This window comes from Saccopteryx leptura, chromosome 4 (genome assembly GCF_036850995.1).
Source record: "Saccopteryx leptura isolate mSacLep1 chromosome 4, mSacLep1_pri_phased_curated, whole genome shotgun sequence".
Lineage (NCBI taxonomy): Eukaryota > Metazoa > Chordata > Mammalia > Chiroptera > Emballonuridae > Saccopteryx > Saccopteryx leptura.
The window spans coordinates 180,995,479-181,019,439 of NC_089506.1; the positions used below are offsets into that span (position 1 = coordinate 180,995,479).

Below are 23,961 nucleotides of genomic sequence, written 5' to 3' on the forward strand. Positions count from 1 at the left end.
TGGATCCCCCTCTGGCGCATGTAAGAGATAGTCTGTCTGACACCTTCCTGCTTCTAACTTCGGAAAAATACAAAAAAGAAAAGAATTGAAAAGAAATGAGCAATGTTAGGTATATTGTACATTTTTAAAATGGTAGCATAATAAAAATATTAGAATTAAAATTTCTCGTACCCTTTCCTCTGTGTGTGTATGCCCTCTCCCCACCCCACTAAATTCACAATGAACTTAGGGATTGTGGAAAGTCCCTGTGGACCATGGTGATGGAACCATCCGGTCATTAGAAGGGATGACATTCCATGAGGCAGCCACAGTATCATGTGTTTTTCTGGCCTCAACAAGAGGGACCACCTTGAGTGGTGACCTAGTGGGTTGAACCTTACAAATCATCCACTTTCTCCATCTCTGGATTCTGCAGCAAACATGCCAATTAAAGTGGTGGTTTTTGTGATGAAACCTTAAGTAACTGGACTCAGACCATAACTTCACTCAGTTCATGCAGCTCAGCAGATAGAAACTCTTCCATTGCTTCCACATAGTCCTGATGTAAATCTGGGGCCTGACCCTGCGAAGGAGGCTCTGCGTCCCGTTCACCAGGCCGCCACGTCGAAGCTTCGCTTCTTTTGTTTGTGTTTCTCAGGGTGTTTTCTTCGCTCTATTCCTGGCAGGGTCTTTGAAGAAGAAGAATTTTCTTGAGGGAATGAGTAAACAATTATTTTCTAAAAAAGCATGTAGGTATATCTGAGAGTTTGAAGCATATGTGTATGTTTGTAGAAGAAAATATTTTCACAAATTCACCAAAGAAAAGTATTTTTAGGAGGATTATTTGAAAAACTCTCTAAACGTTAGACTAAAATGTTGATTAAATTGGTAAAAATTCGCCACTTATTTAATAAAAGTAGGTTTCTTAAACTGAGTCTTACAGCAACAGAAGATCTTGTTTCTGATTTTAAGAAGCACAAAAATACAAATGCATTTTGTTTGATGACATAATTTCTGGCTTTCCCCCCACCCAAAAAAAAGTCATATTTACATATAAAGCGGAAACATAGAACCTCCAGGAACTGGGTTTATAATGACAGTGTGGTTTTGTATCTCATATGCTAAATTCTTTGTAAGGATAAAGTAAGTTTGCATTTAACACTTCCTTTAATTTTTTGTGACCTCAACTTTTGCTTTTTTCTGAAGGGCAACTGTAATAGGAAATTAGGCTTATTAAGTAACTGAACAGTATTCCTTCATCTCCGTGTTGACAAACAGGCTCACAAAGCAGGAGCCAATGACAAACTCTTGAAAATAATAGAGCGTCTTCTCTTCAGTTCCTGCCCCGTGTCCTTCCCCACCCCACCCCCTGCTGCCTTACCGCTGTGTTTTCATGAGCATTTCACAATATTTCTCATCCCTTGTTCCCAGTCTTGACCCACTGACCTAAAAATCAAGAAAATGTCATGTTAGTACCTACTAATTAGTGCACACAGAGAGCCTTTTCATCTGGCCTTTCAACCTTCTGGAGGTAGGAGCACAAGCTGTCACTCGTATCACGCAGGGAAAATGAACCTTTACCACATTTTCCCTGTGTTGCTAACAGCAGAATTAGCCCAACTGAGACTAGAAATGAATATGCAGGTTAGTGAGAAATTAACCTAAAATGCACCACTGTTTGCATGATTGTCTTATAGATGACACAGCACCGCCATTGAAACACCTATAATGGCGTGTCGCGGTTCTGCAGTTTTCACCAGATTCTCACCATGGCATCACATTTTTATTTCAATACCATCATCTGCATTTGGTGACATAATTTTAAGGAAGGAGTGTCCTGTGATTAAAAAGTTAAGGTGCGTTTTAAGGCATTTAAGTTTCCATTGTTTCCAGACGTTTGCAGGGATCCTATAGTTTGTTAGTGAGTGTTTGGCTTGAGAGCTCATTAATCAGTGCTGTTGAGTCCAGGGTCTCCTGAGCCTTCTGGGTTTTGGGGGAATCAGCTACTGTAATTAAAGGGATGAAATATATCATGGTCACAAACTTACCACATCAGACAATTGAGGGTTTTAAACTGGTGGAATTAATCTTTTTAATTTTTTTTTCCTTAGGTGTTTAAGATAGAAGTGCTAATGAACGGAAGAAAACATTTTGTGGAGAAAAGGTACAGCGAATTTCATGCCTTGCACAAAAAGGTAACTTGTTCCCCTTCTCTGTCGATGGCAGGTGGTATAAAGAACACCAAGACCACTTTCTGGGGTTCCTGAGAGCATCAGTAGTGCTTGGAACAGTGCGACTTCCTTTATCACGACATATATTTCCTTTTAAAATACATTATTTAGTCCTTTGCAGGCGAGCTTCCTGAGCAGGTGGGTGTTCTGTAAAGATTTTATACACAAACACATGAGAGGCAGCAAGTTGGCCCTGTGCTGTGCCGGGTTGTGTTGATTCAGAAAGAGTAAGACCCCCCGGACCTGTGTTATCTGAACAATATACTTTACAAAAAGGAAAAGAAGAAGAGTAAAGGATTATTTATTTTATAGAAAGAAGTTTTTTAAAATCTTTATAGGTACCCGTAAAAGATAATATACATGTCACATGTATTCAAGGACTGTTTAGACAACTGTAAGAGAGAGGAGGCTCCCTGCCTTTTGTTGAATTGTAAAGGCCACTTAAGAGGACTGGTGTTTCATTAAAAGTCTTGGATAAAAGAAACACAAATGCAAAAGGAATGGTTGAGTTAAAGGGTAGAAGAATGAACACTTCCTTATTTTATACCAAAATTTAATGTCTTGCAGATTATAAATGACCATTAGGTGCTAAAAACACCTTATTATTAGAAATATCTCATGAAATTGCCCAGAAAATCACTGTATGAGTTACTGCAATTTTACCATTTTTCTCTCGTATATACTTATTCATATGTGTATGTTTTTATGTATGTGAGTATCCATATACATATACACATCCATATGTAACATGTATGGCATAATTTAATTTCCTTACTTTTATTACTTAGGTAAGTTAGATGGGAAAATACTAAATGAGTATTTTAAGAAAGAGTATTCTTTTAATTTCATTAAACACATCTTAAGTTCCTGGGAAATGTCAGTATATAAATGATGTGATAGTGTGCTTACTCTGTATTAATTAAAAGTTCTTTAACATATTTTTAAAATCAAATTTTCCTTTTTTTTTTTTTTTTTAGTTAGATGTATAGAATCTTGAATAAAAACTTTAATAGGATATTCTGGAGAAATTAGTGAGACTGTTTTCCTCTGTTTTCTTTTAAAGAGGAACTCTGAGTTGCCTGTACACTTTTCTGTTAGGATTAAATTACATTTAATTCTTCAATTAAAATTTTGTTACATCCAAGTTCACTTCCAAAAGACAACACAGGTCAGCGCAGGTTTAGACCTGGGGTTGCTAACCAACGTAACAAAAACTTCAACCCAGAGGCTGTCCAGAGAATCAAATCTGGGCTATGGGTTTCACTTCCTTCTCGAGAAATTCTGTTTTGTTTCCTTTTTTATAAGAAACCGTTTCTAGGGAGTTGTGCAGCACACCTCCTGAAATAAGTCCTCACAGTGAGGTTAGAACTGGAACTCTGCCTCCTACCCAGACTCCCTGGGAGCCTCCTCCTGACCTCCCAGGTCAGCGCCCAGCTCTCCGCGACCCCGACACAGCCAGCTGTCCTCACCAGCTACTCAGGGACCAACTCCACACTGGGCACAGCTTTGTTTGCCTGCCAGTTAGGCCCGCCGGGAGCAAGAGGCTGCCATGCTCCTCAGAGTGGAGGGTCATTCACCCTGTTCTCTTCTCTAATACAATTTGTTTTTTTGTGGAAGAGGATCTGTGCCCTAGTGATTACAGGCAGTACTTAGATATAGTCAGGAGAAAACCCTAGATTTTCTAGGACTTTTCTTAATTTCTGCAAGTCTGTTAATAACTTTAGCTATTCTTATCATTATATCATCAGGCCTACTAGAGTTAAGAGAATAAAAATTCTCAGATCTCTCAACTTTGCCTGTTTCTAACAGCCTTGTTAAAACATCCTACAAGGACAGCAAAAAAAAAAGCCTTTTTAAGCAGACTGTTAGTGGGAGACAGTACCTGACCCTCTGTATCACAGAGCAGAAACTGCCAGACATCTTTTTTACTTGCCCCGTTGTTTTTGGATGAGATTTGGCCAAAAGGCAACTATAAAAGACAGTGACATGCAAATAATGGTATGGTATAAAAACAAACAAATCTGTAATCTTGACTGTAAAATTGTATGTTAAGAAGGATTGAAATGGGCCAACAAAAATTAATCAGAATGTATTAGCTTTACTGATGACTTTGGCCATGTTGCTCAACTTTAGCCTTTTGTTAGAATTTCGGTACCCCAGTTTCCATATTAGAATGTTGTGATGTGCTTTGAGAGTTATATTTTCACATTAAATACAGTGTGTTCGTAAAGTCATGGTGCACTTTTGACCGGTCACAGGAGAGTAACAAAAGACGATAGAAATGTGAAATCTGCGCCAAATAAAAGGAAAACTCTCCCAGTTTCATACCTATTCAGTGCAGTTCGATGTGGGCTCACGCACAGATTTTTTAGGGCTCCTTAGGTAGCTATCCCGTATAGCCTTTAGCAGGTGTACCCAAACTACTGCCCACGGGCCGCAATGCGGCCCCCTGAGGCCATTTATCCAGCCCCCACTGCACTTCTGGAAGGGGCACCTCTTTCATTGGTGGTCAGTGAGAGGACCACTGTATTTGGCAGCCCTCCAATGGTCTGAGGGACAGTGAACTGGCCCCCTGTGTAAAAAGTTTGGAGACCCCTGCTACAGACTCGTCACTGACTGATGGCCTAGCAAAACGGGGTTTCTCCACCAAACTGCTGGTTTCCTTCAACTGCTAATACCACCGAGTAATGTTATTCCTATGTGGTGGCGCTTCGTTCTAAACACGCCAATATTCACGTTGCATTTTGGTCATGGATTCGAACTTAACGAGCCACAGAACACACTGAACTTTCCTCTGTACCATCCACATCTCGACTGGCATGGCCGTGGGCTGCTCCACTGTATACACGGTGTTACGTCATCATCTGCGCATGCACACATGCTGCCACATCATCCTACAGAAACTGGGAGGGTTTTCCTTTTATTTGTTGCAGATTTCACATTTCTATCGTCTGTTGTTGCTTTCCTGTGACCTGTCAAAAGTGCACCATGACTTTACGGACACACTGTATTTGTCCCTTTAAATGCAGTTACATTTATTCTCATTTAATTTCTTTTGAAATAGTCAACTATTTCTGCCATGGAAACAGTTTGCTCTGCGGCCAGTGTCTTGATGTCTTTTACACTTTACATTGTGTTTCTCACTTGTTAAAAGTATTTATCCAAGGTCCCCAAGGGAATCCTAAAATAATATCTAAGCTATTAACAAGTGCTTTGCTTCTGTAGAATAATAGCTGTGTAGTTCTATGTACCACAAACACACAAAAACGCTGGCTTATAGTCAGGCGAATTATAGCAGGAACTAAAACATTTGTCTGTTTGCCAGTTCATCTGGTTGTCTGTAAAAAGTTCTTGATTATTATTTCTCCCAAACTTTTATCGTCGATATTGAAATATGAAAACAATATTCTAAACGTTTACACTTCTTTAAGGATTTCTTTTGTACCTTTTTGAAAAATTCCGAAGGGTTTTTTTTTTCTGTGTGCATTATTTTCTTTACCTCAAGCAATTTAAATTTACAAAGATAAATCTTGCAGCAAATTTGGGAGCAGGAGAAATAACCCATTGTTGCCCACACATATTTCTACTACCATAATACACTTCCTGTTTTCCTTCTTTTCTTGCATTTTTTCATAAAACAAATGCTGCTGCACTAACCATGTTCCCATGTGGTAATAAAAATGAGGCATGCGAGCTCTAGTAACAGAATGTTCCAGAGCCTTCCTTTACCTCTCCCAACTCTTCAAGTCCTTGGAGCAAGTCACATGATCTCTCCGTGCCTCAGGTTCCCCATTTGTAGAATGGGAATAATTAGAGTCCTAACTGTCCTAACGTCACTGACTTGTTTTACAGACTAAATGAAATCATGCATATCGTACCGTAAACTTCCAATAGTTGATAGCCTTCATTACATATATTTTTTTCCATATTCAGGAGTGTTTTCTTAAGCTAGACTATTAAAAGAAGCATTTTCTGTCAAAGAGTGGATATTTTTACAGCTCCTGATATATATTGCCAAATTACTTTCTTCCAAAATGGTTATAGCAGATTTATAATGCAACCAGCAAGTGTGAAAGTATCACAGCATCTCATCAGCTTTGAATATTACCCCTCAAAATGATATTTGTTTATTTAGCAAGCAATCTGTGTTGCCTTGTTGCTGTTTTAATTGGTGTTTCTTAAGTTTGTTTATGGTTCTAGTTCTTCTTTCTGGAATTCTGTGTTTCTGCTTTCCCATTTATCTGCAGGGGTCTCTGTGCGTTTTGCTCATTAGTCTGTGTGGTCTGTTAATAAAATACTAGCCCTTGGCTGAAACTGTTGTTCACCAGGGACCATTTTATTTTGGCTATGATATTTATTTTAATTTATAAATGTTTTAACTTTTTATATTATCTAATACATCCATTTTCACCCCTTCAGATTTTACGTAAGATTAGTTGTTTCTTCCAGAGCTATGATAAATATTTGTTCCCATTTCCTTTTAGTTTTTCTTGATTGGTGTTTTTCAGAGTGTGAACTCTGGATCACCAGAATCAGAACAGGGTTTACTGCAGGGCAGATTCCTCGGTACCACACAGACATGCTGAATCGGAATCTTTGTGATAAAGCCCAGTAATCCGCGTGTTATACCAGCATTCCAAATAATCTTCATGCCTGTTGACATTTGAGAATTCCTATTGTGTGGTTATATCTCTAAAGGTTTCTCTTTGACACAGTCCTCACACACTCCTCCCATCACATGCACTGAAGCCACAGTTTAAAACTTTGAGGTCTTTCCTACCTTTCTCTTACCTTCCATATCCAGAGTCCTCTAGTCCTGTTGCTTCATTCATCCAAATTTCTATCATAAACACTATTGCATGTTTCATTTCGACTCTTACCATCCCAATACTGTCTTACTACTTTATGGAAGTATTTCTTTAAGTGTTTCTGATCTTTGTCTTCTTATTCATGTTTTGCTGCAGATTAGTTTTCCTCAAACACTATCTTCATGTTTTTGTTTGAATATATTTGTTGTCTTTCAAATCATGGACAATGATTCTCAAGGCCAGTAATCTTAAGCCCTGTATTAGAGTCCTGTTATAGTTGTAATAAAGCACCACACAGTTTGCTTTAAAAAGCACACGTATAATCTTATTCTAAATGTGTTTGGCAGAGCTACCTTCCTTCTGGAGGCTCTAGAAGAGAATCAGTTTCCTTGCCTTTTCCAGCTTCTAGAGGCTGCCTGCATTCCTTGGCCCGCGGCCCCTTCTCCATCTTCAAAGCCAGCAGTAACATCACTCCAGCTCCTGCTTCCATCATCACTTCTCCTCTCTCTGACTTTGACACTTCTGCCTCCCATTGCGATTACATTGGACCTACCTGGATAATCCAGGATAATCTTCCCATTTCAAGATATTTGATTTACTCACACCTGTAAAGCACCTTTTGCCATGTAAAGTAATGCATTCACAGGTTTCAAGGATTAGGACATAGATATCTTTAGGGAGGACTGCTATTTTGTCCACCGTGAAGCCCTTGACTGGCCAGCCTTCTTTCTCTCTGCGTCACCTAAGAGAACGTCAGTGGCCGCCACACCTGTCTCCCCGTCCCCTCTGTGTGGGAATCACCACCTCCCTGCCTTGGCCATGCTGGGCGTCCTTCCCTTTGTGTTCACACCTGTTCACACAAAACTAAAGCATTTCAGCTTCTCCTTCCTCCCTGTTTCTTTTATTCCCTAATCCATTGTTCTTAGACTCTGCTCCATTCAGAATAGAGATTTCTACTTAAAAACATTTCAGAGATAATTAAAATGTAGTCGTCCCTAACTTTTTCTAAGTAGTAGATACATTTTTTTAAAAAGTAGGGCCTATGTCTTATCTTTGGTATCTTCCTCACTGCCTGTTAGTGCTGGGCACCTATTAGACACCAGATAAATATTTCTTGTTGGGGGAGTTCAGTTCTCTGTAAAGTTAACCCCACATCACACTTGCACCTGCTTTGTCGCTCTGCTAGTTAAGATGGGAAGACACCACCACTGCACTGAAACCAGAAAAGCCCCCACCCTAACCTCCTCGGTTCACTTTTAGCATCCTATCTTTTTCTTTTTTTAGTGAGAGAGAGAAAGGACAGACAGGGATGGACAGACAGGAAGGGAGAGATGAGAAGCATCGACTTATAGTTGTGACACCTTAATTGCTCATTGATTGCTTTTTCATATGTGCCTTGACCGGGAGGCTCCTGCCGAGCCAGTGACCCCTTGCTCAAGCCAGTGACCTTGGGCTTCAAGCTAGCAACATTTGGTCTCAAGCCAGTGACCGTGGGGTCATGCCTATGATCCCGTGCTCAAGCCAGCGACCTCACACTCAAACTAATGAGCCTGCGTTCAAGTCAGCAACTTTGGAGTTCCAAACCTGGGTCCTCAGCATCCCAGGCCAATACTCTATCCACTGCATTCTTGAAACAAAGTTAGAGGGTGCTCTTCCTACAGCCTTGGCCTAGCTGTCAGGATAAAATGAGCCTTAATCTTGTCCATGCTTTCTCCACGCCCCAGCAACACCTGCTCACGCCCCAGCACAGCGGCCAAGTAATTCACCACTTCAAATGGTGTTCCTAGGAAACAGCTGCTCCTCCCTACGCCCCAAACCACGGCTGTGGGGAGAGAAACCCTCGCAAACTCTGAGCATATTTTATTCACAGAGGCTTCAGGGCAATATGATGCGGGTTCACTCCTGAATTCACTGCCCTCATTCTTATTCCCGACCTTTGGCTTGAGTAAAATATGACATTATTGTTTAATTTAATGAGGGACATATTTCACAAGAACCAAAACACTGCCACGTGGGGCTAAGCCAGGAATTCACTGTGTGTGTAGTGTCTCTGAAGGGAACTCTGGGGACAGAAAAGTCACAATATGAAATAAAAGATTGAATTTTCACCCAAATGTCCCTCGCCTTTCCTTAACTTTATTTTTCTTTTCGTCTTTTTATTTATGTGCTTAGAGAAAGTACTTTGGTCCTTTCTGTGGACAAATGGGCACTGTAGTCAGTGTTTATGCGGCAGGCCCGCGTAGAGTCAGTCTGTAAATGCTCCCCTAACCATATAATGGGCGAGGAGTGGTCGCGCCCGCGCAGGGGCTGCGCTGGCGGCGGCGTGGAACCCGCTGGCTATCTGTGGGGATCGGGAAGGCCGTTCGGCTGGACGCAGTGTGGCCAGAACAGTTAATCATCGCACAGAGTGGCAGGGGGCTATTTATCTTGTAAGCAGCTGAGCCCTACTGGAAACACATCGTCTCAGGTTTGTCTCTCCTCATCTACAGCAATTCATTACTCAGCTGCAGATGCTGTCACAGGGCCTGCAGCTGTGATGATCGGCCCCCTCAGCACTCCTGACACAAATAAAAAGGGAAAATGTTTTCAGTGCTATATCTTCAAGATTAAAAATAAAAGAGAGAGAGAGAGAGAGAGAGAGACAGATAATGGAGTCGATTTTCTCTTCTGTAGTGTAAGAAATGTTCTGATTCAGTAGTTAAAAGAAACTTTATGTTTACACTGAAATATACAAAGCTTATTGACACACAATAATTTAGCATTTTTCTTCTTGTTTTTGTTTGAGAAATACCTCAGTAGAGATACAACATACTTTCTGTGTGTGTCTCTCCCTCTCTCTCTCTCTCTCTCTACCCCTTCTTTCTCTCTCTTTAATACTGGGTTAGTCTCATCAGTAAGTATCTTTGCCATTTAACAAAATAAAAGCTGCCTTTGCCACCGTGCTCCCTCCCGGGTCCACCTGCCTGCTCCCCTCCCTCGAGCTCTTCCTTCGGGGAGGAGCCTCTGCTTCCTGGCTGCCAGCTCTCTCCGCCCCGGGTTCTGACGGCGGCATCAGCTGCGTAGCCTGACCAGGCCCCTTCTATCCTTTTTTTTTTTTTTTCCTTCATTTTTCTTAAGCTGGAAACAGGGAGAGACAGTCAGACAGACTCCCGCATGCGCCCGACCGGGATCCACCCGGCACGCCCACCAGGGGCGACGCTCTGCCCACCAGGGGGCGATGCTCTGCCCATCCTGGGCGTCGCCATGTTGCGACCAGAGCCACTCTAGCGCCTGAGGCAGAGGCCACAGAGCCATCCCCAGCGCCCGGGCCATCTTTGCTCCAATGGAGCCTTGGCTGCGGGAGGGGAAGGGAGAGACAGAGAGGAAAGTGCGGCGGAGGGGTGGAGAAGCAAATGAGCGCTTCTCCTGTGTGACCTGGCCGGGAATCGAACCCGGGTCCTCCGCACGCTAGGCCGACGCTCTACCGCTGAGCCAACCGGCCAGGGCCAGGCCCCTTCTAGATACACTGTCCTGACTCAACATACTGTGTCAGCCCTCCGTCCCGCTGCCTGCCCTGCTCCTCTCCCCTGCCCCTCAGAGCTGGATGTCTCAGACCGTGGCCCTCGTCTTGATTTTCTGGGGCGGCATAGCAGATTCCCACACATTTAGCTATTTAGAACAGTGCAAATGCATTGTCAGAGTTTGCAGGGGGCAGGAACCTGGGTACAGGTGTGCTGAGTTCTCCGCTCAGAGTCTCACCAGGCTGAAATCAAGGTGTCCCCCAAGGCTGTGATCTCATCCGAAGCTTAGGGTCCTCTGCACTATGTCATGCTGTCATTGAGCTGGAATTCAGTTCCTTGCAGTTAGAGACCTGAGGTCCCTTTTATCTTGCTGTCCGCCAGGGCTAGTTCTCAGCTCCTAGAAGCCACCTAGTCCTAGCCATGTGGCCCTGTCACATGTAACATGGCAGCTTACTTCTTCAAAGCCTGCTAGGACTGGGTCTTGTAAATTGTCCTGTGATCAAGGGGGTGACTGTCTTGTCACCTGCCATATAATGTAACCTAATCAAGAAAACATATGTTTCATCGACTTCACAGGTCCCATTTGCACCCAATGGAAGGGATTGTACAGGTTTGTACACCAGTGGGCAGGGATTTGGGGAGCAGTCTAGGATTCTGCCTTTCACAGCTTTTTCTTTCATCGCTACCTAACTCCCAATGTCAAGTTCTCTAGTCATTGCTCTAAATACCACTCACGTATTCTTACTCACAGATTTACAGCTCCATAGCCAACTGTCTACACATTATCTCCACTGGGACATCTATTGGGCATCGCTCCTTAAAGTCACCAGAACTGAACAATGATAATTCTTTATGTCCTTTATGTCAGGATTACCTTTGGTTGGATATCACAGAAACTTGACTATATTTCTTACGCATAAGAGATGAATTATTTTTATACTGCAAGAAAACGAAAGAAAGGCAATCCAGCCCTGGCCGGATAGCTTGGTTAATTAGAGCATCATCCTGATACACAAAGATTGCAGGTTCGATCCTCAGTCAGGACACATACAAGAACAGATCTATGTCTTTATCTCTTCCTCCCTTCCTCCTTCTCTCTAAAATCAATAAATTTAAAATGAAGAATAAATTAAAATAAATTTAATTTAAAAATGAGGAAAAAGGTAGGCAGTCCAAATTGACAGAGCAATTTCACAATATCTGTGTTCCAAGCTCCTTTCTATTATGCTGGCATTCCATGAGTTCTCAATCTGAAAGCATACATTAAGACAGGGGTCCCCAAACTACAGCCCGCGGGCCGCATGCGGCCCCCTGAGGCCATTTATCTGGCCCCCGCCGCACTTCTGGAAGGGGCATCTCTTTCATTGGTGGTCAGTGAGAGGAGCATAGTTCCCATTGAAATACTGGTCAGTTTGTTGATTTAAACTTACTTGTTCTTTATTTTAAATATTGTATTTGTTCCCATTCTGTTTTTTTACTTTAAAATAAGATATGTGCAGTGTGTGTAGGGATTTGTTCATAGTTTTTTTTTATAGTCTGGCCCTCCAACGGTCTGAGGGACAGTGAACTGGCCCCCTATATAAAAAGTTTGGGGACCCCTGCATTAAGACATATAAATTTTATTATTTTTTGAGAATTCTTTCTTATTTTTTATAAAAGGCTTATTAATTTTATATTAAATCTCCTGGATTAATTCTATATGTGTTTTATCATTTCACCAACCTTTTCCCTCATTTTGTTTATTCTATACTTTGAGAGACTTCTATCATTTTATATTCTTCCTCTTTTAATTTTATTTTAAAATTTCTATTATATTTTTGGTTTTGCTTTGTTGTTGTTGTTTGTATTTTTCCAAAGTTAGAAGTGAGGAGGTAGTCAGACAGACCCCTGCGTGCCCCCGGCCAAGATCCACCCAGCATACCCACCAGGGGGCAATGCTCTGCCCATCTGAGGTATTGTTCCATTTTGGCCAGAGCCATTCTAGCGCCTGAGGTGGAGGCCATAGAGCCATCCTCAGCACCTGGGCCAACTTTGCTCCAGTGGAGCCTTGACTGTTGGAGAAGAAGAGAGAGATAAAGAGAAAGGAGAGGGGGAAGGGTGGAGAAGCAGATGGACACTTCTCCTGTATGCCCTGACCGGGAATCAAACCCATGACTTCCACACGCCAGGCTGACGCTCTACCACTGAGCCAACCGGCCAGGGCCTCTCTGTTATGGTTTTTAATTCCTAATGTCTCTTTCTTATTTTCTAATTGTTCTTTTTTATAGCAACCTGTTCTTGTTTCATAGAAGCAATATCTTCTCAAATATCCCTGAAATTACTAAAATAATTTTAAAAGCTCTCCTCTGCTATTGACTTACATGTTTCCTTTAGTACTAGTTTGCTTTTTGTTTGCCTGTTTTTCATTTATTTGCTTTTGTTTTGTCTTTTCTCTTTCATACTGCTGCTTTCCAATGAGAACGACTCTTGATTACCTATCCAATGTTTTTATTTTATTTTATTTTATTTTATTTATTTATTTTTTTTTTCATTTTTCTGAAGCTGGAAACAGGGAGAGACAGTCAGACAGACTCCCGCATGCGCCCGACCGGGATCCACCCGGCACGCCCACCATGGGGCGACGCTCTGCCCACCAGGGGGCGATGCTCTGCCCATCCTGGGCGTCGCCATATTGCGACCAGAGCCACTCTAGCGCCTGAGGCAGAGGCCACAGAGCCATCCCCAGCGCCCGGGCCATCTTTGCTCCAATGGAGCCTTGGCTGCGGGAGGGGAAGAGAGAGACAGAGAGGAAAGCGCGGCGGAGGGGTGGAGAAGCAAATGGGCGCTTCTCCTATGTGCCCTGGCCGGGAATCAAACCCGGGTCCTCCGCACGCTAGGCCGACGCTCTACCGCTGAGCCAACCGGCCAGGGCTACCTATCCAATGTTATTAATGATTCTGGGCACGTGTCATTGGTTCCTCTGCTTTGAGTGTATAAGTCAGGTCCTTCTGGAGGGCGTGTCTACTGAAGGGCCTCATTATAGGGAATGAGGGGAGAGAGCGGACTACTAGTTTGGGGACTCCATGAAAATCAGTATGACTAGAATGGAAAAACCATTGTTCAATCCAAACACTTCATTCATTTTCTTTAGTGACACTGATCCTTTTTTAATGGGTCCAGGGATAAAATGAGGCTGCTTGTCACCCTGCTGTGACGTGTAGTGGTAGAGTGTGCTTTGGCATAGGCTATGGGATGGTCCGGTTCTTTTTCTTATGCCAGTCTTGAGCAGAGAGCTTCTGGGGGCTACTGAGGAAATTGGGGTCCACGCCCATTGTCATCCCCTTGCTGAGGTGGTCTGGGCTGGGGTTTCCTCTGCTATTTTCTTCCTTCCTTGGCATGCTCTTGCTTTCTGTTTTTTAGGAATTGTTAGTCTTTCACTTGGTGATTATCCCTTTTTCCCTGCCTGTTCTATTCATTGTTCTGTGTCCTATTCCCTATTCCTTTTGGCTTTCTTCTTTTTTAAATGTCTACCAGGATTAAATTCAGGTACATAAAATGAAAAGTCCAAATATCAGTAGCCTTAAAAAGAATGTGGTAGTGTCAGTTATTTCCTCTTTAAAAACAAGTGTGCAGGTGGGCAGGGCCGGGCCGTGGGACAGCTGCTAGGCCCTGCGGCCCGCAGCTCCTCTTTCTCTCTGCATGGGCATCTGGAGCATCTGGCTTCCACCCTCTGAGTTGCCTCATGGTGGCAGATGGTCGCAGCAGCTCCAGCCATCATGTCACATTTTAGGCAGGAAGCAGGTGAAGGGGTAGACTAAAAGTGGAAGCCAGCTGAGTTTGCTCCACGTTAAAAGAATTTTTATAGAAAGTTCTTCTCAGTAACTCATGATTGCCCTTGGCTTCCACTTTCTGCAAGGGATTTTGAAAAATTCAGCTTCTTAGCTAAATTTAGTAGAATGCATTATTATTCTCAGTATTGTAATTTTATTGGTGAGAAGGATAAGAATAGATTTGGGGTCTCAGCTAGCATTTCTTTTTTTTTCTTCCTTTTTTTAGATTTATTCATTTTTATTAGAGAGAGAGGAAGAGATAGAGATAACAAGGGGAGGAGCAGGAAGCATCAACTCCCATAGGTGCCTTGACCAGGCAAACCCGGGGTTTCAAACTGGTGACCTCAGCATTCCAAGTCGACGCTTTATCCGCTGCACCACCACAAGTCAGGCACTTTTTTTTTAGCAAGAGAGAGAGGGGGGTAATGACAGGGACAAACAAGAAGGGAGAGCATGACAAAAAGGGAGAGAGTTGAGAAGCCTCAGGTCTTCATTGCAACACCTTAGTTGTTCATTGGTTGCTTTCTCATATGTGCCTTGACCAGGGGGGCTTCAGCCGAGCCAGTGACCCCTTACTCAAACCAGTGATCTTGGGCTCAAGCCAGTGACTTTGGGCTTCAAGCCAGTGACTTTTGGGCTCAAGCCAGCAACCATGAAGTCATGTCTAGGATCTCATGCTCAAGCTGGTAACCCCACACTCAAGCCGGCGACTTTGGGGTTTTTGAACCTGGGTCCTCTGCATCCCAGACCGATGCTCTATCCACCGTGCCACCACCTGGTCAGGCTCAGCTAGCATTTTCACACAAACAATTTAATAGCACTTCCAGAGTTGAGGGAGGAGGCAAACATAGGCTTGCCTCATGTTTCGCAGTGGAAGTGCTGATCTTCGAAATGCACAGAGCCCCGTTCCTTTTCATGATGTGCAACAGATTTTGGCCTGGAATGGTTAGTGGTGAATATATGCTAATGTATGGGTAGAATTCGGTGTTATAGTTTTAGCTGCTGGTGTTTAACTACATTTTCTTAGAGATTATCATGCTCTTTCTTTGCATATGTAGTAAAGGAGCAATCTCAATAGATTTTCCAAATTATTAATTAGAATATTAAAATTCATTCCATTTTGGGGCAGTGTATTAGTTTCCTATTGCTGGTGGAACATTTTAGCACAAATTGAGTGGCGTAAAGCAACCCAAATGTGTTATACTTCTCAAGGTCAGAAGTCCAGAATGCGTTTCACTGAGCTAAAATCAAGGTGTCAGTAGTCTAGAAGAGAGAACTTATTCCTTGCCCATTTCCGGCTTCTAGCGGTTGCCTGGGCCCATGACCCTTTCTCCATTGTCAAAGCAAGCCACTTCCACTCCCTCCGACTGACCCTCCTGTCTTCCTCTTGTAAGGATTCTTGTAATTACATTGAGCCTACCCTGGTATTTATTCGGTATTCGAGGATCTCTCCATTGTGAGATCCTTAACTTAATTAAATATGCAAAGTGCCTTGACATGTAAAGTAATAGTCACAAGTTTAGAATGTGGATGTAGTAGGATAGCTAACACAGGTTATTTCTAACTCAACCTCCAATAGAACTTGTTTTTTTTATTTTTTTCACTTATATGGTCCGTTAAAACTGCTGCTGTGAAAGGCTTAGCCGATAACCATCATTCAGTTTTGGGCCAAGTTGTTAGGACTGTTGGAAGGCTCAGTCTCTCTGTTTTTTAGTTCATTCTATTATAAAAACTTTCAAGAAACTCTCCAAATGATATGGGCTAATTCACGCGGCATTCTACAGTCCACTGATCATAAACAATGGCATTTCGTTTTGCTTTTTTATGTGAAAAAGCTGTAAAAAGACTTTTCATCAGAAAAGTACTTCATGCAACCAAAATTTTGTTGTATTAATTGATTTTGGAAATTATCAATGTTTTTACTTCCTTTATAATTCATTTCCTGAGCTTTTAATTTTTTTAGGAAAAAATAATTTCAGAGTGAAATACAGATGATGTACAACTGTAGCAACAACTACCAAAAACACAAAATTGTTATCCTGATATCCAAGTGTTTAGGATAGCTAAGTAAATAATTAAAAAAAATTTTTTTTGACAAAATTTTTTTGTTTGTTTGTTTTTTTGTTTTGTATTTTTCTGAAGCTGGAAACGGGGAGAGACAGTCAGACAGACTCCCGCATGCGCCCGACCGGGATCCACCCGGCACGCCCACCAGGGGCGACGCTCTGCCCACCAGGGGGCGATGCTCTGCCTCTCCGGGGGTTGCTCTGCCGCGACCAGAGCCACTCTAGCGCCTGGGGCAGAGGCCAAGGAGCCATCCCCAGCACCCAGGCCATCTTTGCTCCAATGGAGCCTTGGCTGCGGGAGGGGAAGAGAGAGACAGAGAGGAAGGGGGGGAGGTGGAGAAGCAAATGGGCGCTTCTCCTATGTGCCCTGGCCGGGAATCGAACCCGGGTCCCCCCGCACGCCAGGCCGACGCTCTACCACTGAGCCAACCGGCCAGGGCAATTTCTGTTATTTTTATCTATCTTTTTATTGGTGATAACAGTTCGCTTTTTTTTTTTTTTTATTGGCTTTCCCCTTCAATGATGTCTTTATAATTAAGAGATATTTTTTATGTTTTTTTCTTTGTTCTGTTCTTATAGCTTAAGAAATGTATTAAAACTCCAGAAATCCCTTCGAAACATGTGAGGAACTGGGTCCCAAAAGTGTTGGAACAACGACGACAAGGTTTGGAAACATATTTACAGGTAAGATGTATTTAGATCCTTATGTATTATAGTATAGTTTGATCATATATCTCAATGTGTCTTTTTCCTCAGAACTTATGGGTGAGGTGCAAAATAATGTGAAGCAACCAAACATTCTAGACTAAAATAAAGTTTAAAATTATAGATACGTTGCTGGTTGGTTCTTTTAGCTTTAATTAGGTTCTGTTTAAAACTGGCTATGTGGATTAGGGAAGTAAGAAACTAATGTTGAAAAAGTCTGTTGCTCTACTTTTAATTTAGTTCTACAGTTTACTTTTTTTTGTTTTTTGTTTTTCCCTGCTAGACGTCATGCTGTCTGATAGCATCCCCTGCCTCTAGGTTTGGGAGTTGGGGAGATAGTGAAAGAAACTGACTTATCAGTGGGCCTGGCAAGTATATCTGTGCACCAAATTGAGAATGAGTATATAAAAATTGCCTCTGATGAAGTGCCAACTTCTTTGAAAATTAAAATTTATGGGGCCCTGGCCGGTTGGCTCAGCGGTAGAGCGTCGGCCTAGCGTGCGGAGGACCCGGGTTCGATTCCCGGCCAGGGCACACAGGAGAAGCGCCCATTTGCTTCTCCACCCCTCCGCCGCGCTTTCCTCTCTGTCTCTCTCTTCACCTCCCGCAGCCAAGGCTCCATTGGAGCAAAAGATGGCCCGGGCGCTGGGGATGGCTCTGTGGCCTCTGCCCCAGGCGCTAGAGTGGCTCTGGTCGCAACATGGCGACGCCCAGGATGGGCAGAGCATCGCCCCCTGGTGGGCAGAGCGTCGCCCCCTGGTGGGCGTGCCGGGTGGATCCCGGTCGGGCGCATGCGGGAGTCTCTCTGACTGTCTCTCCCTGTTTCCAGCTGCAGAAAAATTAAAAAAAAAAAAAAGAAAATTAAAATTTATGTTTTTAAAAGAGTACAGCAGGAGTTCCTTTTTTTGCACCTGGGAGCTTGTCCCAGTAGAGCCCGAGCTCTATGTTGATCAGGCGTCCCAGATTCTACTTCCCCGCGCAGTGGGACCCTCCTGCTTGTCAGCAGGGCTGGCAGCCTCTTCAAGACCCCTCTTGAGGCGGCTATGAGGATGCTACTAATCAGTGCTGACACCAGCTGCCACTAGAGGAAAGACATGACCGACACACAAGGTAGTTGCAGGAATCACACAGGCAGTTTATCACTCACAAATCCTTTCGGCGTGCCTGGGTACAGCTAAGGGGGCCCCGTCGGCGTGCTCCTCTCCGCTGCCTTTGGTCATTGGAGTTCAGGCGACTACTGCGGGGTGGGGGGGGCTTAGCTTTAGTACCTTTTCTAGCCTACTGCCTTCTAACAGGTGTCAATCTACAGGATTATCACCTCAAACCACCTTTTGGGGAGTTCCTGACAGGGAGCATGTTTTTATGTTAATCTACTAAAATGTTACATCAAGCCACTTTTAAGATGTTCCTAGGGGAGCTTCCTATCTATGTCAACCCACAGAGTATGACATCAAGCCACTTCTTTTCTATGTATAACTTCACACACACACTGACTGGGCCCTGCATGAAAGTCAGAGTCTGTTTATCACATCTGTACACACTATATTAATTCCTATCCAGACAGCATAACGTTATTACATTTCCTTAATTACTTTTAATATATATCTTAATTATTTTTATATATCTTCCATATTTTTCTATATTTCTATATATTTAATTACTATAACCTTATATTACTGCAACAGAGCTGCAGACAGAACTGCCAAAACAAGGAAGACAAGCGTGCTCGCTCTAACACGTGATGGAAAAAGCAAAAGGAAAGTACAGCTCCTCCAAGATTTAAAAAGAAAAGGCTAGAGGGCTCAGGTGACTGCTGGGTGTGGTCATCATTACCCAAAGAGTAGGTGCCGGGCAGTGCAGAGAGGAGGGGGGTGGCGCCTGTGTTCAGGCCGGACCCCTGCGTGCGGTCCGCCTTCGAGGCGGACGCATGAGAACGACTGACGCGGTGTGAGAGGGGCTGGGGAATCTCGGCTCTCAAAAAGAAAAAAGAAAAGAAACAAGCTGGACTTCACCTAACTGTTACGAGTGTACGTGATGATCTCTCCTTCTCCTCCCTAAGACATGTTGCATGAACGTTACGGGCAGCATGACGTGTTCTCCCACTGTTACCTTCCTAACTAACCCCTTTGGCGTTGACCCCAGAGTGGATTCTGCATTGGAGGGCAGCTAGGGGCTCCGGGAAGCCAGCGTACAGTCTCCTTTGCAGGGCTTTTTGGAGAGGTTTTGACTGACCAGCTGGCGATTAGCAGGTGAGGAGGAGCTGTCACTCAAGGCTTGTGCTCACTGGTAGATTCAGAGGACTCCCTCCCTATGGAAAGACGCCCACTTTTCTGGCTGCCTGTGGTTTTCCTGGGGTTTTTACACAGCTCACTGGGAGAGCCCACAGCTGGAGCCCCGAGGCCACCTGAGGAGAGCTGTCTTTACTGTTTTTGCTGTTTTGCTTTTGAATGGTGGTGAGTCCTTCACTGTTGCTCCCTGGGAGTGGGAGAGTAAAGTAAGTGGGACCACAGATGACAGGAAAGTGTGTGGCCCTGTGCTTTGAAAGTCTGTATAGGGAGCTAAGAGACTTCCAGAGCTTGGGGCAACATTGCAGAGCAAAACCAAACTAAAACACTAAAAAAGGAGACTTTAGGCATTGTGTGCAAAGGGACTTGAGACATTGCATGCGAAGGATAAAATGCTGTTCTCTATAATTAAGTGGTATAGGTAAACAATGCATTCTTATTTGTAATGCAGATTCTCCACAGATACTGTGTATCCTCAAGCTTTAGATCTGAAGAAAGCTTTACTTGCTTTCCTCCCATTGTACTTGACACATGACTTCCATTACTACTCAGTGTAAACATTTTAAGTTGTTTGTACTTTGACCGTAAATATGCGGATAAAATCCTCTGGCACAGAGAGGATGCTACAGTGACACTCAAATTGGGCTTAGAATTTTCTAGTCTCAGGAAGGGGGCTTGGAAGATGTGTTTCAGGGACGGAGAGGGTTTGTTTCTTATTACGCATTTAATATTCAATTTGTTGTCAGTTAGGTCCCCGGGGAGTTCAAGGATGCTTTCTTTCCCTTTTGCACCGGATTCTGTTTGCCGGCAGTGGGAGCTGAAAGGCCGCTGCAAGGAGGAGTGAGTGCTTTGGCAATCCCAAAAAAATAAAAGCCCTGGCGTACATGTCATTGGTTTTAAAATTTCTTTAAAATAAAACATATTCAACACTAGGAAAAAGAAAGACAGTTATTACTGTTCCTTGTACTCACTGGTGTGACTCCCATTAGAATCCCACTCACCCAGAGGACATACTCCAGAGTGTAAACTCCAGGGTGTAAGTGTCACCAGCACTTCTCAGCAGGTGCTGTCCTGCAGCTAACCCCTCGGGGCCTGAGCTGGTTAGGATGGCCCTGTTCTGACCCATAACCCTGAGAAAGCACTGACACTCCAATGTCATACTGTCACCGCCTGACAGGGAACACAGACATTACTTAGACCAGCTAGCTCCTCTTCTGCCCTTCGTCTGTGTTTTTTTTTTTTTTTTTCTGAAGTTGGAAACAAGGAGGCAGTCAGACAGACTCCCGCATGCGCCCGACCGGGATCCACCCAGCACGCCCACCAGGGGCGACGCTCTGCCCATCCGGGGCATCGCTCTGTTGCATCCAGAGCCATTCTAGCGCCTGAGGCAGAGGCCACAGAGCCATCCTCAGTGCCCGGGCAAACTTTGCTCCAATGGAGCCTGGGCTATAGGAGGGGAAGAGAGAGAGAGGAAGAGAGGGGGAGAGGTGGAGAAGCAGATGGGCACTTCTCCTGTGTGCCCTGACCGGGAATTGAACCTGGGACTCCAGCATGCCAGGCCGATGCTCTACCACTGAACCAACCAGCCAGGGCCCATCTGTGTTCTTGATCATCTATCTCAGGGGTCCTCAAACTACAGGCCGCATGCGGCCCCCTGAGGCCATTTATCCGCCCCCGCCGCACTTCTGGAAGGGGCACCTCTTTCATTGGTGGTCAGAGCATAGTTCCCATTGAAATACTGGTCAGTTTGTTGATTTAAATATACTTGTTCTTTATTTTAAATATTGTATTTGTTCCCATTTTGGTTTTTTACTTTAAAATTTGTGCAGTGTGCACAGGGATTTGTTCATAGTTTTTTTATAGTCTGGCCCTCCAACAGTCTGAGGGACAGTGAACTGGCCCCCTGTGTAAAAAGTTTAGGGACCCCTGATCTATCGTCTCCAGCCTGTTTCTCACCCATAAAACAGGCAGGTCATCTTTTGAGAGGGCCAGAGAAAACAACTCTTCGTTTTGTCCAAGGAGCAGCGTGGCCCATGGGTGAGTGCAGCACACACGTTCCCTAAGGTGGCCCTGACTGCTTCTTTAGTTTAGAAATGGAGGACTAAGGTCTAGTGGTGTACAGAAACTTGCCTCACTTCCTGGAGTATATTAGTGAGAGATGGGGCTGGAATTTTAATCTCTTAACTCCTAGTATAGACTCTTTTCATTATGCATTGTAGATTTTCCAAGTCAGTGGAAATTCTTCGGCCTTGACAAATAATTTTACTTAGGGATATAATATTAATGGTAAAAGAAAAGACCTTATAATCATAAGCTATCACAATTTAATTGACCAATCTATCCCCCCCCCCAGCTCCCTTGATGAGTTAATCGATTAGTGATTCTTTCGATCTATAACTTGAATATTTAGAATCCTGTGAGAACTATGAGTATGCATCTGTTTTCTGTGCTAAGTCATCTGCATAGAAGCAAAAATCTTAAGAAAAAAATAATGGGAGTTTCCCAAACTGATTTGACTATCAAACATGGTTTTTTTTTTTTATTTTATTTATTCATTTTTAGAGAGAGAGAGACAGAGAGGGAGAGAGAGACAGAGAGAGAGAAGGGGGGGAGGAGCTGGAAGCATCAACTCCCATATGTGCCTTGACTAGGCAAGCCCAGGGTTTCGAACCGGCGACCTCAGCATTTCCAGGTCGACACTTGATCCACTGCGCCACCACAGGTCTTGGCTCAAACATGTTTTATATAATAGGTTTATCTCCTCATCTGAGATGACTTCCCAGCTTTTCTTGAGATCCCATTGAAATAAAAGTATAAAAACTTAAGAGGGAATAAATCCCAGCAGTTAAGTAGTAGATGGGCAGAAACAAGAGGGGGTCATCAAAGGAAGGAAGACTTTGAACAACTTTCTGGAGGAGGGGATGTTCTGGGAGTGTGTGAGTGGATGCAACAGACAGCAAAAAGCAGCAGTCCAGACAGCCCCGAGATTGTGTGCTCGAGGGGTGGCAGCCTGCCCGCGAGTGGCGGAGAGTTTCTTAGAACCCGCAGGCGCGGCAGAGGCTGAGGTGAGCAGGGAAAGTGAAAACAAGCCGTTTCATTCCGGGCACGTATATGCTCTGGTTTCTCTTCAGATCGTATAAATCTTTCGCCTTTTACCCATTCAGGGCACATATATGGGACAGGTGCCCATGCTACTTACATAGGCATCCTGATGTTGATGACCAGTCAAAAACATTTCTATGACCTTTCTCCTAAAAAAAAAAAAACAAAACAGCAAACAACAAAATATTAATCAGAATGGCTGAGGAGAGTTGAGGCTTCTAACGTGGCCCCCCAAGTTGACAACCCCCCGAGAAAAGTTTGCCAGACTGAATGTTTCACACACACTGTCTTTCCGCTTGGAAGGGGGCATGTGGCAAGTACTGCTGCTGACCAACCAGCAGGGGGAGCCCACCGGAGCCACCCAGGCTACTTTCTTCACTGAGATCTGACAACCAAGGATCGCCCGGCATTGGAAGTAAAGAAGTAGCTTGAACGAGATAACCCACATGACCTAAAACACCAATTCTTCAGGAAAGATAATGCAGGACATGAAATTAGTGGATGAGTGTATGAAAAAGCTGTGGTACATTTACACAATGGAATACTACACAGCCACAAGAAAGATCTTATCCTTTGTGACAGCATGGATGGACCTGGAGATTATTATGCCAAGTGAAATAAGCCAGGCAGAGAAAGACAAGTACTGTATGATTTCACTCATATGTGGAATCTAATGAACGCAATAAACTGAGGAACAAAATAGAGACAGAGGCCTGGATGCAGGGAACAGATGGACAGCTGTCAGAGGGAAGAGGGCCTTGATCAGAGAAAGTGAAGGGATTAGCCAAAAAACATACATAACACAGATACAGACAAGAGAGTGGCAATAGCCAGAGGAAGGGGGGTGGAGGTAGGGGGAAAAGAACAGAGCGGGGGGTGGAGGGTGGAAAGAGACTTTGCTTGTCGTGTAGGGAGGCATGATGTGTGTAGATGGTGTTATATTGGGTAGGTAGATGGTGTTGTAGACTTGAAACCTGTATGGTTTGGCAAACCATGTCAACCCAATCAATTAAAAAGTAATTTTAAAAAACTGATCTAATAAATTGAGAGTTTCATGAAGATATTACATCTAAAAGATGACACTAGGATACTGTATGAAAGGAAAAATCAGAGAACACACAAGAGGTTTTAGAGTTAGTTGTGTTTTCCAGTTGAAAACATTCAGTAGCTGCTCTTTCTTGGTGGGAGGCTGTTCCATAAAGAACAGGTACAAAAACTCTCCAGCAAAAAGTGAGAGGCATAGAGCACCATTTCAGGGCTAACGTCTTACTTCTTTCCAGAGCCCCAGAAAGAAAGAAGGGGGGAGTATACCAAAGTAGAGAAAGGAATAATCAAAGGAAAAAGAGTGGAGAATTTCCCTAAGCTGAAGGAGCTGAGCCATTAGATAAAAAAGGTGATTCAAGTGCAGGACACAACAAATGACAGAAATGCTCTCGCACCTAGATTTAACTGGCAAAAGTTCACTACATTGGAGAT

General features: G+C 43.6%; 1 protein-coding gene across 1 annotated transcript in view; it reads left to right on the plus strand.

Annotated features, from left to right (window-relative positions):
• SNX24 (sorting nexin 24) overlaps positions 1-23,961 on the plus strand; it is a 185,845-nt gene that overhangs the window by 98,848 nt on the left and 63,036 nt on the right. The window contains exons 2-3 of the mRNA XM_066382099.1: positions 2,091-2,174; positions 16,973-17,077. Coding sequence (XP_066238196.1) covers positions 2,091-2,174; positions 16,973-17,077 — 189 coding nt within the window. The remainder of the gene's footprint in view (positions 1-2,090; positions 2,175-16,972; positions 17,078-23,961) is intronic.